Here is an 18,561-nt window from a genome sequence, read left to right on the forward strand (position 1 = left end):
TTATTCCCATCCTAGCTGCTGTGAGGTTGGTGAATGGCAGCAGTCGCTGTTCTGGAAGAGTTGAAGTTCTACACAGAGGACAGTGGGGCACAGTGTGTGATAACAGATGGGACCTGCGTGATGCTGCAGTGGTGTGTAGAGAGCTGGGCTGTGGAGATGCTTTAGAAGCTCTCAAAGGTGCTCAGTTTGGACAGGGTTCTGGAGAAATTTGGATGAGTGATGTGGAGTGTGTGGGGTCTGAGTCAACAGTGAAGGACTGCAGCGCACAAAGATGGGGTACAGAAAACTGTGGTCATCATCAGGATGCAGGAGTCATCTGCTCAGGTGTGCTAACTGAAAACAATGATAGTTTAGTAAATAATATGCCTTATCACACGTCACATTATCATAATATTCCAACATATTAAAAATATGCAAGTGATAGGGTAATTTAAATAAAAACACACATACAAATGTGAATTTGCATGCTATTCTTTGTTAAATGGTGAATTACAGGAGTCCAACTGGTGGGCCGTTCTCACTGCTCTGGCAGAGTGGAGCTGCTTCATAAAGAGACCAGACACACTGTATGCAGTACCACATTTGACCAGCAGGATGCAGAGGTTGTGTGTCGACAGCTGGGCTGTGGGGCTCCTGTAGAGGTGCTGGGAGCAGCTGCATTTGGAGAGGGAGAGGGCCAGGTGTGGTCAGAGGAGATCCAGTGTGGAGGCGACGAGACTCAGATTCACCTCTGCTCAACATCTACACCCTCACACAACTGCTCTCACAAGCACGATGTTGGATTGGTCTGTAATGGTAATCTAAAAATAAAATACATTACAGGCTATTGTTTATCAGTATTCTTTTCAAATTTCTTTGAGCCAGTCAATGTGCCAGCCAAACGATGTGCCACTGTCTTCTCAATCCCACAGATGTAGTGAGGTTGGTGAATGGAGGCAGTCGATGCTCTGGGAGAGTGGAGGTGTATCATGCTGGAGAGTGGGGGACCGTGTGTGATGATAGTTGGGGTATGACTGATGCTGCAGTGGTGTGTAGAGAGCTGGGCTGTGGTGATGCTGTAGAAGCCCTGGATTTAGCTCACTTTGGAGAGGGATCAGGGACCATCTGGATGAATCAAGTGAGCTGTGAGGGATCAGAGTCCAGACTGAAGAACTGTGGCCATAATGAGTGGGGTAAACATTACTGTGGACATCATGAAGATGCTGGAGTAATCTGTTCAGGTAAGCAACCACTAATTTGAAATGTTATTAACTAATTCATTATTAAATCATTACATTTATAAACATTAACTGCATTATTATCATATTGAGATGGTACTACATGACAGGTATTATAAATGCAGTGTGAATGAAATGTAACTAGATGTACCGCATAGCGGTACAAAATATGACTGCCACTCAGTTCATATCTGCAAAAAATAAATTTAGCTTCTTCAGGTTTTTATATTTACGTGGGTGTGTTTGTGTGTCTGTGATTGAATTGTAATAAAATAGATTCAGTACACTTTAGTGATATTTAGGTGATGATTACATGTATGTACAAAGTAGTTAAAGTGGATTTAGAGGCTGTTTTCAGATAACACATGTGTGATCAGGCATGGTCTTGAAATGGATCTGTGTGTTGAGCAAGTGGACAGTACTTTAGGTGAATGTGACATTTGAAGTTGAGAGAATCGTCAATGTAGACCCCCAGGAATTTTGTGGCATGCACTCTTTTTATTTCCTGGCCATTGATTTTAAACAGGCAGTGATCAATGTTTTTAATTTTTTTGTTCGATTTGAATAACATGAAATTTGTTTTACTTGCGTGATGTAAACAAATTTGTGTCGTCAGCAAAAATTATTTTATGAAATATGAGAGGAATTGACAAAATCATTTATATATAGAATGAATAAGAGTGGCCCCAAAATTGAACCCTGGGGGACCCCAAAGAGTATGGGCTTACAAGTAGAGTTATGATCATTTACATGGACATACTGTTCCCTCTCGTATAGGTAACTTCGAAACCACTGAAGTGCTATACCTCTGATACCATAATGGTGCAATTTATGCAACAAAATATCAAAGGCTTTTGATAGGTCCAAGAAAATACCAACACCACATGTTCCCTCTTCAGTGCAGTTATTAATTTGTTTTATTAGGTCAAGTATTGCCATACAGGTTGTGCTCTTTTTTCTAAAACCATATTGGGAGAGGATATTTAGTGTATCTATGTAGCCACTGAGTCTATTGTATACTACTTTCTCCTTTACTTTAGAAAAAGTGGGTAGGATTGATATGGGCCAGTAGTTGCTCATATCATTTCTGTCGCCAGATTTGAAAATTGGAATTATCTTGGCAACTTTAGTCATTTTAGGTACAGTGCCAGTAAGTAAAGAAAGGTTGATACAATGAGCCAGTGGCTCAACAATGATATTAGCAATGGCTTTCAAGATGTTACAAAAAATCCATCTACACCAGCTGTGTATGAGCTCCTCAAGTCCGAGATCTTGAGGAGTTCAGTACCATCTGTTGGTTTCAAGAAGAATGAATGAATGTAGCTACCCGAAAGAAATTGCTTGAAGGTGACGCCCTGAGGTTGACTTATCTTCTTAGACAGATTTACACCTATTGAAGCGAAGTGATTATTAAATCTCTGTGAAAGATCAGCTTTGGCATCAAGAGTTCTGTAAGAGTAAGAGTTAAGTAAGAGTTCTGTGTAATGCCTTCTTTTGCTCTTTCTTATAATCTGTGTTAGTTTGTTTTTATATGAAGTATATTTCTCTTTATTTAAGCTAGATGGATTTTTCATGTAGGACCTGTAAAGCCTGCTTTTATATTTAATGGATTTTAGAATTCCCTTTGTAATCCAAGGGTTCTGGAGGGTAGTGCTGCATCTGACAGTCTTCTCAGGGATTGTGTCCTTAATGGAGTCTTGGATTATCTTAATCAGATTGTCATATGCAGCATCAGGAGTCCCACAATCATAGACAGTGTCCCACGACTTGGCCTGTAAATTAACAATTAGGTGCTGTAAAGTTCTATCATTAACGATTTTAGATTTAATTTTTGAGAGTGAAGGGGAGGACAATTTGCCAGAGCCAAAAAATATTGCAATGGGAAAATGGACTGTGATGTCAGTATTTTGAATTTTGGTAATGATATTGTCAATAATATGTGTTCATAAAGTCATGTTTTGCCCCATCTTCCTTGGAAATATCAATGTTATAGTCACCAAGGATTATACAGTGTTTTTTTTTAGCTTATTCAGTTTGTATAATAGATCTTCCAGTTTACAGCAAAATTTGTCAAGAGGAGAGTCTGGAGGGCACCGACAATTAATGTTTTGTTATTAATGTATATCTCAATGAATAAAGACTCACAGTGGTCATCCTCTAGATAAAGAACACAGGTTTTAACTTGGAGGCTGCTCTTAACATAGAGGCAGACCCCTCCACCTGTTCTATTTGGTCTGTTCTTAATGTGTAGATTGTACCCATCAAGGTTAAGTAAATTGACATTATGAAAAGTCATTGAGGTTTCACTACACCCAATGATATCAAAATAACAGCTTGAGTTAGACAGTAAGGAGGCTAAGTCAGAATGATGTTTATTTAAGCTTCTGATGTTTAGATGTAACAGTGAATAATTATATACATCATTTAATGATTTTAAGTTATCAGGGTCAAAGACATTACAAGTAACATTCCCATCCATATCAATGCAGTGCTGCGAATCTCCAACGATATTGAAATCATCAAAACCCATAATATAAACAGTACAGATTGGTCAAGGACTTTTCTGGGATAACATTGACATTGAGACAAGACATTGACATGGAAACAGCCGCAAGCACACTCGAAATAACCATACATACACACATACATACATCACACAAACAAAGCAGTATGCAGATACCATTGTGAAAGTAGTTTGTATCACGCCACAGTCATTGCTGCTGGCTCGCAAAAATGTAGCCCCTTGAAAATTGAGAAGAAAAGTGTCTCTCACCTCTTGAAAAATGAAAAGAAAAGTATCTCACCTCTCCACCCTCCTGCCTGGAAAAAGGATCGGGCCTCACGTAAAGGGGAGTAGGCTCGTCGCATGGAATTGGGCAAAACTGGATCTCAGGTGATCCGCGGTGGCAAGGAGGCAGTGAAGGCTTTAGCCTCAGCTACTGTGGGAAAATGTTTCCCATCTCCCAACTCCAGCTTGATATGTAGCCTGGCCGGGTACAGCAGGACCGGCTTGAACCCCCGCTCGTACAGTTCCGACATGACCTCCTTGAACTTATTCCACTGCTCCACAACCTCTGGTGGTAAGGAGGCAATGAAGGCTTCGGCCTCATCTACCGTGGAAAAGTGTTTCTTAGCTCCCAACTCCAGCTTGATGTAAAGCCTGGCCGGGTATAGCAGGACCGGCTTGAATCCTCGCTCGTACAACCCCGACATGACCTGCTTGAACTCATTCCGCTGCTCCACAACCTCAGGAGGATAATCCTCAAACACAAGAATGTTATGGTCCCGAAATTTCAGTCTACCCCTCATGTTCCGAGCATGGCGGATGATCTTGTCCTTTACCTGGAACCTGAGGAGACGAATGATGACCGGTCTTGGTCGTTGGTTTGGTAGAGGTTTACGTGCCAGGGATCTATGAGCACGTTCACACTCCACAGGCGAATCGAGGACCTCTCCAAAGAACTCCTCGAGCATCTTGGTGAAGAAAGCAGTTGGTTGGGGCCCCTCCATGGATTCAGGTATACCGATTACCCTGATGTTGTTACGCCGGCTCCGTGATTCGAGTGCTATCATTAGCAGAGCTTTGCCCTGTGAATTGTTGGACTCTCTCTCCTCTTGAAGAGGTTTCTCTACTGCTTCAGCAAAGTCATCCAACAACATGCCCTTTGGATCCTGTCCCGTCTATTCTTCTGCAGTCTTAATACTACTACACTCAGTTCTGGAATAGTTCATTCTTCTTTTAAACAGGCAAGGGTTATGTCTTTGCTAAAAAAAAGTACACTTCATACAATTGATGAAGAACAGACCCGTCTTCCTTTCTTGTTGGCTTTGGAGGAAGTGTTCTTCAAGCAAGTCTATGACTTCCTGTATCAGAACAAACTGCTAGACTATATGCAGTCTGGTTTCAAGAGTGGTCATTCTACTGAAATTGCTCTGTCTGTGACTGAAGCATTGAGAGTAGCTAATGTAGCCTATTTACATTTAATGTTACTGCGTGGTTCAGCCCTGCACACACCCGGACTCAAACCCGTAAACAGCAGCACCTCAAATCAGGAGTCTGCTCAGTCATCAGTATTAATTCTACTAGACTTACCTGCAGCTTTTGATACTGTAATAAACCTAGAATGTGAGGTCAGATTGTTGTGACTAGAGGAATACTCTACAGAAAAAGCAGCACAGATGTATCAACAGTAATCTTTATTTAACACAATTCATGCAGCTACCAAACATGTCAGAGGGGGATTCATGAAGTCTTAAAACCAAATGCTAGATCTGGGCGAACAACACACCACTATGAAGCCTGCTACACAGAAGACACCACAATAAAGAGACCATACAAAAGCGATCACACACACAATAAATAGGCAAAAGCTATAGCACACACCACCCCCATAGGGCACTGCACATGTTCACTCTGCACTTAAAAATCATACCAAAGACGCCATTAGACTACAACATAAGGATTTAGATCATCACAACCCTCCCACCCAATCATGAAATGGCTACTACCAGATTTAAAATAAGTTACACACTCACACGCACACACACAAAAAGTCAATAAACACTTAACTCTCCCGGGATATGAGACCCTCCCCCGGGCTCTAGGTTTTGGCACTGGTTGGCACAGGGAGAAAGCAGATGCCAGTCCAGCGCTTGTGAGGCCTCCGAACAACAGCGGAACCGGAGCACCTCTTACTGAGAAGCAGCAACGCCTACGCACTCCTATGCCCGGCCTTATCTACAGGTTAGCCCGCTAAACTATCTTCGCCGCCAGCAGCCCTAAATAGCATGCGAACGGCACCCACCCCCAAACCTTGAGTGCAGCTCGGCGTTAGCAACCACACGCCACTTCCCAGTCCAACTCACCCTTCGCTGTGCTCTTCTTTTTATGGCTATGCCTCTCCTTCAACTCAATGATAATCACTGCTCCAGAGTTCCTGCTCCTTCACGCTCATCAGTGGTCAGGTGCGAGCAATCAATTAACTCAACCCACTCTTCCCTCAGATCCCTCCCCCCACATACGACAGTCATAACAATACATTCATCCAACGTCATTTCATTACACTCCCCCCACCCATAAAGCTATAAAACATTTCATAGTCCAGGGACCACACTGGTAGCCTCCTTGGGCGTCCTTGGTGTGAGTCTTTGGATAGCGATGCACATTGCTGGGTCTCCCCAGTCATTTCAGAATGGCTAGTCATGGGTGTTCGCATGGTCCCAGTGTGTGAAGATTCCTGACTTGGTTCTGTGTGGCCGGAGCCGGCCGGTCACTTTGCCCTTGTGATCCCACTGAGGCAGCGCAGCTTCCTGGCACACTGCTTGCTCCCCTTGTAGGTGTGACTGAGGGCACCTCGGATCTGGCCCCTGTCACTACCACCTCGCACTCTCGACCCGCTGAGGTCTGCAGCCAGGTCTCTTTAGGTGGGATGCCAGCTGTCCGTGGGCTCTCTGCACCCTCTTGGTTGATAACCTTACAGAAGAAATACATGGTTTAAGTCGGTTGAAGTGCACCACTATTTCTGTCCCCCCCTCAACAGGCACCAGTCTATACAGAACTTCTTTTATCCTCTCTGTGACTTTATAACGCCCCTTAAACCTTCGTTGTAATTTTGGACACAGCCCCCTTTTCCTAACTTTCCCCCGGACCCACAATTCTACCTCAAAATAGTATTGGAAATGTCCTCTGAAGTCATATTCTTCCTTCTGCTTCCCAGAGGCTCTTAGCTGATGGCCCTTTACCGCCTCTACCACTGTAGACAAGGTCTCCAACAATCTAGCCACATACTCTGAAGCGGAAGAAAATCTTTCCCCATTACCAAGGTTAAGCATAACATCCACAGGAAGGACTATCTCTTTTCCAAAAACAACTTTATAGGGTGTAAACCCAGTACTGGAGTGCACGCTGCTTCTATAGGCCATCATCACATAAGGCAACAGGATATCCCAGTTAGCTTAGTTATCATCTACAAACAGAGACAACATGGATGCCAGTGTCCTGTTAAACCTTTCTACCATTCCATCAGATTGTGGATGATAAAGATGATGTCCTGGTCTTATGAATGTTCAGCAACTGGCACACTTCTTTAAATAACCTGGATTCAAAATTTCGGCCCTGATCAGTATGGATCATCTTGGGGCCTCCGAAGCGGCACACCCACTGTTCAACCAACAACTTGGCCACCGTCTCAGCTTCCTGATTAGGAAGAGGGAATACCTCTGTCCATTTGGAAAAGTAATCCCCAATAACTATAATGTATTTGTTTTCTTTGGGGGTTTCGGGGAGAGGTCCCAAAAATGTCCAACACCACCCGCTCATATGGGCTTGATGCAACAACCGACTGGAGTGGAGCCCGCCATTGTTTCCCCATATCTTTTCTGGACGCTTTACATCCCCAAACCAGCCCAGCCAATAGAAACAGTCTTTCACTTTTGCTTGTAGTTTCTGTATTCCCAAGTGTCCACCCGTAATATCATTATGCAACTGTTTTAAAATTTCTGACACCATTACAGTAGGAATAACTACCTGGACCTGGTTTGCGGCATCCGAGTTCGATGGAGGAAACCTCACCAACCGGGAGCCCTGCATTTGTAACTGGGGCCATACCAGCGCATACTTTTGTAAATCATCCGGTGGTTGCAAACAAGTCACTCCCTCTTTTTTTAGAGCAATGATCTTTTGTAACTCGGTATCTTCCCGCTGCGCCAGAGCCAACTCTTCCCCTTCCCACCCTGGATTTACATTAGGAGGCACATTTTGCACTGCAGCTATTACAGGCGCCCCTCGTGTCTGTGGGGCTGGTTCCGAGGGCACTGGAGTTGATAGGTAAGTAGGCAGCCTAGAGAGGGCATCAGCATTGGCATGCCCTCGTCCAGGGCGATGAACAATTTTATACTAGAAGCTTGCTAGCTGCTCCACCCACCTAGCTAACTGTCTCTAACCTCTAACCCCCGGAAATTATGCAGCCACCTCAAGGAATTATGATATGTTCGCAGGACAAATTCCTTACCCAACAGATAATGTTTAAAATGCCTGATGAACGTGACCATACTTAACAACTCCTTTTTGGTTGTGGCATATTTTCTTTCCTGCTTAGTAAGGGCTTTGCTGGCATATGCTATAACATGTTCACACCCCCCTTTTCTTGTGACAAAACAGCCCCAATACCCGCATCGCTAGCATCCGTATCTAAAATGAATGTTTTGGAGGGATCAGGGTATATAAGAACAGGTGCAGACATTAAACTCAGTTTGAGCTGTTCAAAGGCTGTTTGGCATGCGTCTTTCCATTTAAAACGCCTGCCTTTCTCAGTGAGTTGGTGCAGGGGGCGAGCAATCTCAGCAAACCCCTTCACAAACCTCCGATAGTACGAGGCTAACCCCACAAAGCTCCTGACCTCTGTCTGATTTTTGGGCACCGGCCACTGACACACAGCCTCTACTTTTGCAGGATCAGCCTTCACCCCCTTTGATGAAATGATATGTCCCAAATACTCCACCTGAGTGGCAAACAAGTTACACTTAACTTTAAGGTTAGCCTGGCGTAGTTTTGTTAAAACTTCGTCCAGACGGCCTAAATGTTCCTAAAATGTCCGTCCAAATATTATGATATCGTCCAGGTACACCAGACAGGTGGTCCACTGAAGATCTGCCAGCACCAGATCCATCAGTCGCTAAAATGTACTGGGACTGTTGCGAAGACCAAAACTGAGGACATTGAATTCAAACAGGCCTTGCAGAGTGATAAAAGCAGTCTTATGTTTATCCCTAGGATCCAGCTCCACCTGCCAGTAACCACTGGCTAAATCAAGCATGGAGAACCAGCAAGCTTTATTCAGACTGTCAAGGGCATCATCAATGCGTGGCAACAGATACGCGTCTTTCCGGGTTACATCGTTAAACTTTCGATAATCCACACAAACACGGAGGCCGCCGTCACGCTTACATACCAGGACTACTGGAGCTGCCCACGGACTATGAGAAGGCTGAATTATGTTATTTACCAACATTTGCTTTACATGGTCAGACACCTCATGTTGTAAATGAAGGGGAACATGACAGGGTGGCAACTTCACAGGCTTTGCATCCCCTGCATCGATCTGGTGCAGTGTCAGGTAGGGCTGCACAATTAATCGAATTTTAATCACGATCACAATTTTGGCTTCCCGCGATCAAATTTGCGCGATCGAGCGATATTAAAAATGCGTGCTCTACCCATAGAACCAACCTGATAACCCATACAATCCGCTAAAATACAAATCAAGCGCTCCTTAAACCTGTCTGACCATGTGCCTGCATGCAGCCTACCAATGACAGCTGTTCCCTGCACTGCTCAGCCTGATGCACTGCTTAGTTTATCATAGATCCGGCCCGCCACACTTTAAACCGGCCTGCCAAGCATTTAATTAGGTTATCATAGGCCGCTCGCTGTTTTTTTTTCAGCAACAAACTGTGAGCGGGCACAGCCATAGGCCACAGCACTAGCCATAGGCTAGTTGATTGAGTGGAGCTGGCAAAGGGTCTTAAAGTGCAGTGCACCATTTATAAATTAATTAAAAATCATCAAATTAACAGTATTTCTTAAGAAATTAATTTTCTACAACAAAAATGTGAGGGGAAGAATTTGGGTGAGCCAGATAGCAAGTCCAATATGTTTAAGGGAAAAAATATTTTTGTCACTAAAATTAATTAATAATTGTGATCTCAATATTGATCAAAATAATCATGATTATCATTTTGGCCATAATCGTGCAGCCCTAGTGTCAGATGAGTTCTCCCCAAAACACAGACATATTTCTTTGTAACAGGTCACGGATATCAGTTAAGTTAGATGGAGTAAAATTCTTCTGATGTAATCCAAAAAAGCTTGTCAACAGACCAAGGCTCCTGTGGGCCATCCTCATCCTCCCCCGTGCCCAAATGTTCAGCCTTACAGCTCACCTCAATGTCAGTATGTAAAGTTCCCAGCCTCATACCCAGCTTTAATGTAAGGGGGTCTTTAGTTACATTAACCACTCGAATCGGCAGTCTACCCCTCTCCACTTTACAGACCACCCGAGCGATCATTACATCACATTGGTTTGATAGTGTATTGATGGTTCCAACATACCCTCACAGCTGGTCACGAAGGAATTATCCACATTTCCAGCAATGATGGCCTCACTACGTGGGGGAATTACAGTGTCTTCCAAAACGATCACAGACCGGGGTTTATCAATATCTGCCAGAACAATCAGGGGAAACATTTTACCCATTATACGGCACTCCTTTTTACCAAAGTCCACAACGACACCATATTTACTCAAGAAGTCAAAACCCAAAAGAATATCCTGGTAAGGCACATCAGCTACCAAAAACTCGGCGATTAATGCCAAAGAATCAAACTGGCAGAGTGTCTGCCATTTTCCCAAAATCCCCATCAACCCTCCATTAGCTGCAGACACATCACCATGATGTCCAGATAGTTCTGTTCCCCCCTCAGTGATCTCAAGCCAAAGTTGTTTTGGTATGACTGATAATGCTGCCCCACTATCTACCAAGAGAAGGGAGTCTGACGCACCTATTTTGGCTCTGATGTATCCGGAGCCGCCCTGGTTGTTTGCAGAGGCCGCATATGTACCAACTCGCCGGAGGGCAGGCAGTGGACCTACGGTGCCTGCCCCCTGCAGTTTCCCTGCAAATATGGGCAGTCTCGTTTTATGTGTCTGGTACACCCACACTCCCAACAACCACCCCCCGCCCCTCTGACTCGATCTGCAGACCCTTGTGAACCACTGTTCCTGGGCTCTCGTTCAGGCTCCCTGGAAAATTGAGTGGGAGTAGGGTTTGCCATAGACTGTTGAATATTACTCACTGTTACACAGAGAGATTTTACTTCCTGCCTTAATTCCTAACCATTCCTAACATCATTTGCATTTGTTAATCACTTTTGGGTTTGTGCTCCTTACTTTTGCATCAGGCATCAGATGGGTTTGCTCCATATTCCTAAGAAGCTCTAATTCAGAAGCAAGATCAATTGCATCTTCTAGGGTATCAGGTTTTGCTCTACACAGGCTGATACAGAAGTCACCAGTTGCAAAATGTGTAAGAAACTGATCTCTTGCCAACATATTGCGAGTGCAGTTATCAGCTGTGTGGTAAGCTTTAATGGCGAGACGCCGTAGGGCATTTCCGAATTCTCTTGCGGTCTCATTATGCATACGTCGGCGGGCTGTGAATGTAGCCAATCCAATCGCTACTATCACAGGGTTCGAAACATCTAGCCATAGCAGCTTTTAGCAGCGCGTAGTTTCCTTTGGAATCACCAGACAAACCACTATAAATATCTCTTGCACACCCAGAGAGTAGAAGAGACATGAATTTAAATTTTAAGGGTTCATCCCAATTACAGTATTTACATCAGCAGCCAGATCAAATTGCTCTGACCAATCAGACCACTCCCGACCTACACCAGTAAACGTCTCTGGCATAAACACTGGCCGCACAATAGCTCTTGATGGTTCCACACCCCTTGCGCGATCAACAGCTTGAGGACCAACATTATTCTCTCCATCTGACATTTTTGCAACAGTATCTAGGTTTTATAGGGTTCACAGAAATTAAGCAAGTCCCACCGCTGCCACCAGTGTAATAAATCTAGAATGTGAGGTCAGATTGTTGGGACTTGAGGAATACTCTACAGATCGTCGGACATCCATTATTTTTGTTACTCAGCACCCCTGGTCAAAAATAGGTTCCCGCGCGCCTGACACACACGCACACACACAAAAAGTCAATAAACACTTAACTCTCCCGGGATACGAGACCCTCCCCCGGGCTCTAGGCTTTGGCGCTGGTTGGCACAGGGAGAAAGCAGACGCCAGTCCAGCGCTCGTGAGGCCTCCGAACAATAGCGGAACCGGAGCACCTCTTACTGAGAAGCAGCAACTCCTATGCACTCCTATGCCCGGCCTTATCTACAGGTTAGCCCGCTAAACTATCTTCGCCGCCAGCAGCCCTAGCATGCGAACGGCACCCACCCCCAAACCTTGAGTACAGCTCGGCGTTAGCAGCCACACGCCACTTCCTAGTCCAACTCACCCTTCGCTGTGCTCTTCTTTTTATGGCTATGCCTCTCCTTCAACTCAACGATAATCACTGCTCCAAAGTTCCTGCTCCTTCACGCTCATCAGTGGTCAGGTGCGAGCAATCAATTAACTCAACCCACTCTTCCCTCAGATCCCTCCCCCTAACAATACATTCATCTAACGTCATGTCATTACAATACTGTAAACCATGACATTCTCCTTTTTACACTGTCTGAACAGGGAATTTCTGGGAAAAATCTTGACTGGTTTGAATCTTACCTTAAAGGGTGTTCTTTCAGTGTGTCTTGTATCAAAGTATCATGACCTCACCACAGGTGGATATGGATCAGTATTAGGGCACTATTTACACCACTTCCTTGGGTTAGACCATTCGCTCCGGTGGATTTGACTCACTGCTATGCAGACGACTTTACCTGTCTTTACCACCTGAGGTAGTGCTGGGCGGTATACCAGTTCACACTGTATACCGGTGTATATTTTCGTTATGATTTGGAGCGTTTGTGCGTTTGTGATCTTATCATTCATCTCACCTTAAGAATATTCGCTGAAATTATCCAGGTAGCAAGTAAAGCATGTTATAGACATGAACTGAGCAATACTAGCTGGCTAGTTAGAAATGATCCTGTCATCAGTGCACCAAAACAAACTTTTTTGTTAATGTTTTGCCTAGCGAACCGAACCGAAGCTCATGGCAGGCTAACCAGACATCCACATCCACATGCATAGATATACTGACTAGATGTCACCTTGACTACTGCTGTTCATTGGAACGACTGTGTCAATCGAGACGCCATCTTGCCGCGGTGATCCACTCCTCTATAATGCATTAGCGTCAATCTGATCTAGGATCTAGCGAAAATAATCACCATAAATCGTCAAAATCTCAAGCAATTATCTAGTTTTTTGGGTTGTTCCAACTGACAGGCATGTGTTTATGGTCGAGTCTAGAGAAAACTACGCTTTTGACGATAATAAAGATACATTTTACCCGTCTAGCCCCATAGACTCCCATTCATTCTGCACTAGCTAGCGGCGCCCCTAGAGGAACAATGAGTGAACTGCAACCAGGTTCGATACAATGAAATAAACAGGCTCTCCGTAGACAGGCTCTGGTTGAGGCCATACCTCTCGTCTCATTTACTCATGTAAGTTGTAATCTTACCAGAAGTTGCTGTAGATCTGTAGAACATTTACTTCCGTGCTTTAACATGGTCTGCTACTACATACGCCAGTCGTTACTTTTATAATCATGGGTCAATGCTATGGGCAAACAAGATGTAGCTTAATTCACAAATGACAAAGCCATGAGAAAGGTGATTTTTTTACATTTCAACAACAACGAAACCGAGTTTGCCATCATTGTGAGACGTTCCCAAATTTGTTGCTAATCGCTAAAAAGGTTTTCTATCGTTGGGATGGCCAAACGTCGCTAAATAACACTGACAATACGGGAGAACTAGTTTAGAGATTCAGATCCCCGCTAAAAGATGGTGGCGGTGTTGACGCATGCTGAGAAGCAGAAGGCGACATCTAGTCAATATATATATATATATCTATGATCCACATGAAGTTAACGTTAGCCTACCTCTAACGTCATGTAAACCACACAATTACAGTGTTTATAATAGGCCTATTTGACAGAGTAAGCACATTAGCAGAGAGGCTTTATTTTAAATTATATAATTTTCAAGTATAATTATTGCAAGTTGCACTACTTTTTGTATTGGTTTTATACAAGATGTTTGTGAAATTTGCATAGTAAAAGTTCTGTATTTTGACTGCAATTGTCTTTGCATTCTGATTAGATTCTTCATTAGAATCATGAGTGGCTCTTTGTAAACAGCATCATTTTCTGGGGCCATGAAAAACTGCATTACCACTAGTGTGGAGTTATTCTACATCATGACAGTAAAATAGACCATCCTTAGTCAATGTACTGCAGCAATTCCTCTCTCAACCTGTAGAAAATGCTGTGAACATCTGATAATGCATGGAAAAAAATACCATCATATACCGTGAAACCGTAAGAATTTTGAAAAATACTGTGATATACATTTTTGGTCATACCGCCCAGCACTAACCTGAGGACTGTTTCCCATCAGATTTCTGCATGCCTGATATTTCAGCCTTCAACTTAATCTCTCAAAAACTGAGCTTTTGGTGTTTCCAGTTTTTGGTGTTTCCAGTTAAAACAGCTATTCCCCAACAGATTAACATCCAGCTTGACTCCTCTTCACTGACCCAAACTAGATTGGCACTTAACTTTGGCGTCATAATTGATGACCGACTTAATTTCTTTGAGCATGTAGCCTAAATTGCAAAATCATGTTGGTTTGTCCTTTACAACATTAGGAAGACCAGACCTTATCTGTTACAATATTCCACACAACTTCTTGTGCAGGCCATGGTTATCTCCAAACTGGACAATTGTATTTCACTGTTAGCTGGCCTGCCTGATTGTGTAGTAAGATAGTTGCAAATGATTCAGAATGCTGCAGCACACCGGGTCTTCAATCAGCCAAATAGGACACATACTCTTCTCCTACTCTACCTTGACTCCCTATATAATAGACCTTGGCCTATAGGACACTTACTGGATCTGCTTACGGCTATCTCAATTCTATGATCCAGCTGTACATCCCCAACCACTCACTGGGGTCATCTGATGAGCATCTGTTGTGTCGACCAGCCATAAACGCTAGATCAAATTCAAGACTCTTTTCCTCAGTGGTAACTCGTTCATGGAATGAGTAGCCCAGTGCTCTCCTTCTTGTGATAGTTTAGGCCCAAAATCCTAGCCTGGAAAATCCAGACCCTGGTAATCTAGAAAGATTAAGGGTCTGGCCACAGACAATGTAATGGCCCAACTCGAGGGGCGGCACCAAGCATGCATTTGAAAATCTCACTGCACGCAATTGGATAACACTAGACCAATGTTTACTCTGAATGATTCCGGACTTCGACGCAATTGGATAACACTACGATCAATGTTTCCAACGTTGCAGCGCTGTCGTCATCAGTTTAGCTCGCCTCTGGCCTGCCTATATCAGATACGATTTTATTGGTTCCACGGGATGCAAGGGGTAAAAGTAACGTGCATCATTGCCAGATTGTCTCACAGAGACAATTCCATTGTGCTCTTGCGAGAACTCCGGATTTCCAGGGTACCAAAATCCCACATTTTGTGGATATTATTGAATTTATATTGATTTTTTTGGGAAAATGTCTAAATGCCATGTGTAAGTTAAGGTACCCAATTTATTTGAACTGTATTTAACCTGTAAGAGGTTTATTTTTGAAGGAAATTTGATGGTTTCTGATATTTGACAAATATCTGACAAAATTATACATTTAAAATCATCAGTTAACCTCTGTAAATATGTTTTTTTACTGGAAATGTTCCCATAGCATAGCAAAAAGTGTGTAAAAATGTGCCATTTTGGAATATGGCGGCCATATTGGATTTTTGGACAAAATTCAACATGCCCCAAGTTTTAATCTGTTCCAATAGGGGTTTCCAGCAGATGACCTGTCTGTGCGGGGCAGTTCAGGGTAATAAGGTAAACTGTACATCTGCCAATCAACAAAAAAAACATGCCTTTTATGTCCGTGTACACAGGATTTGATGTCCAATGAACACAACCAAGAAGAAAACCGAATTGCAGCAAAAGAAAACTATAAGGTTCCATTTGAAACTAGAAATTATAATCAGAAGTTCATTTTCACCCAAAACGGGGACAGTTGTTGTCCTGAAAAAGATTAGTAATTATCCGGGACTCACTCAAAAAAGAACAATCCCGGAAATACCAGTATGTGTGGCAACCCTAGTGTGTGTGTGTCACCAGGTGAGGAGACTGTTGTTGTGGGCACACAACTGTTGTCACTAGAGAATGTGCAATTCATTTCCACGGTGCACAGAACGCTGGCGTGGACTTGCAGTCAAGAAGCTGCCCGCAACCGTCATAGTGGTGTCCGAACACAGAGGTAACGGTTCGATACTGGACAGGTCATATCATTTGCATAGAGAGAGACTGCCTAATGGGAGGTGTGGTTCTCGATCCTCAACGACTACCCATCGCTGGGCCTGGATACATTAGCGCACACCTGACTGCAAACGCTCCTCTATGCCCTTCCCTCACTTGTGCTCATCCAAGTCTGCTGGACGGCGTGCAGACAGAGGGCCACTCAATGATACTTATTGTCCCGCACTGGCCGACCTGGACCTGTCCTGGTCCCTGAATAGGCGGGACTGCTGAGTACTGGACTACCGCCCTCAGTCATTGAAACTATTCAGAGTGTAAGAGCACAGTCTACATGGTCTCTCTACTCTTTGAAGTAGCAGGTGTTTGCTGACTGATTCACCAGTATCACAAGAGCTTCAACTGACTATGGAGCCTGTCGGCAATGCCAACGACTTGGTGGACCACAGAAGTCACACTGTCAGTTACACTGACCATTCCCCGTCTTTACCACCACGCCTGTATCTGCCTAGCATGTTGCTACTGCTCAACTAAAACGCAGAAGTGTAGCCTGGATGCTAAGAGCCTGTCAGGACTCCTTGTCATCTGCTCCAATCATTACATTACATTTGGCTGACACATTTTTAGCCAAAGCGACTAACAACATGGTTAACAGTTTAAATTTTAAAGCAATTCTCAACAATTTTAGGACAATTTGAAAAACAGTACAGTAAGAATAAGTGCATCAGTGAGTGCTGTTTTTAGCTTGTCAGTTAAGACGACTGGTAAGTGCTAGGATCGGCAAGACCTGTTGTAAGTGGTGCTATGAAAGATGTTCTCTAAAAAGCTGGGTCTTCAGGAGTTTTTTGAAAATGGAGAGGGATGTCCCTGCCCTTGTAGGAACTGGCAGTGTGTTCCACCAACGAGGAACAACAGATGAGAACTTTGGATTGGCCTGAGCGTACCGGTGGTAGAGCTAATCGTCTGAGGAGCGCAGTGGCCTGGAGGTAGCATATGTCTGTATGAGGGCATTCAAGTAGGCGGGAGCAGAACCGGAGACTACTTTGTAGGCAAGCGTTAGAGCCTTGAATTTGATGCGGGCCGCCATAGGTAGCCAGCGTAGCTGGATGAGCAGCGTGGTAACATGTGCCCTTTTGGGTTGGTTGTAGACCAGGCGCACTGCCGCGTTCTGGATCATCTGAAGGGGTTTCACTGCGCTGGCTGGGAGACCTGTCAGGAGGGCGCTGCAGTAGTCGAGTCGTGAGATGACTATTGCCTGAACCAGAAGTTGGGTAGCATCTTGAGTCAAGTAAGTCCTGATTTTCCGTATGTTGTAGAGTACGAAACGGCATGACCGGGCGACTGAGGCAACATGATCTGAGAAGGTTAGTTGGTTGTCGAGAACAACTCCTAGATTTCTTGCAGTCCTGGTAGGTGAAACAGACAGGGAGTCAAATTTGATGTTGATGTCGTGGTGTATGGTAGGTTTAGCTGGGAGGACCAGCAGTTCAGTCTTTGAGAGGTTCAGCTGGAGGTGGTGTGCCTTCATTCATATAGCTATGTCTGAGAGGCAGTCCGAGCAATGTGTCGTCTGCATAGCAGTGGTATGAGAAGCCATGCGAACGGATAATCTGTCCCAAGGACGTGGTGTAGATAGCAAAGAGAAGGGGGCCCAGCACTGAGCCCTGTGGTGAGATGGTGAGGTACAGATAGCTGACCAAGCCATGATAGGTTAAACGAGCGTCCTGTGAGGTAGGATTCAAACCAGGAGAGAGCAGAACCGGAGATTCCCATGTTAATGAGTATAGAGAGAAGGATGCGGTGATTAACCGTGTCAAAGGTAGCCGACAAGTCAAGCAGAATGAGTACTGATGACCGAGCGGTCGCCCTGGATTCTTTTAAGGCTTCTGTTACAGGCAGCAGAGCCGTTTCGGTAGAGTGGCTGCTTTCAAACCCAGACTGATTTGGATCCAGAACGTTGTTCTGTGAAAGGAAGTCAGAGACCTGTTTGGAGACTGCTCGTTCAATGCCTTTGGATAGGAAAGGCAGGAGTGAGACAGGACCGTAGTTCTCGACTTGAGCAGGGTTGAGAGAAGCTTTCTTCAGTAACGGGCCATTGGGTTAGGTTAATGGCCTAGGCCATTTTGAACGCTGTTGGAAATGTGTCGGAGGTTAACGTGGCATTGATCACATGTGTGATAGCTGGTGCGATGGTCGGGCTGATGGACTGAAGTAGGCTCGTAGGTATAGGATCCAGCGAGCATGTGGTAGGACGGCTACATGTCAGGAGTCTAGATA

At 44.3% G+C, this 18,561-nt stretch overlaps 1 protein-coding gene across 1 annotated transcript in view; it reads left to right on the forward strand.

Moving 5' to 3' along the window:
* The window catches only part of LOC121697882 (deleted in malignant brain tumors 1 protein-like), a 136,930-nt gene that overhangs the window by 96,708 nt on the left and 21,661 nt on the right, over positions 1-18,561 (forward strand). Inside the window, 3 exon segments of the mRNA XM_042079670.1 lie at positions 16-324; positions 496-795; positions 912-1,220. Coding sequence (XP_041935604.1) covers positions 16-324; positions 496-795; positions 912-1,220 — 918 coding nt within the window.

The sequence above is a fragment of the Alosa sapidissima genome, chromosome 22, assembly GCF_018492685.1.
Source record: "Alosa sapidissima isolate fAloSap1 chromosome 22, fAloSap1.pri, whole genome shotgun sequence".
NCBI classification, from domain to species: domain Eukaryota; kingdom Metazoa; phylum Chordata; class Actinopteri; order Clupeiformes; family Clupeidae; genus Alosa; species Alosa sapidissima.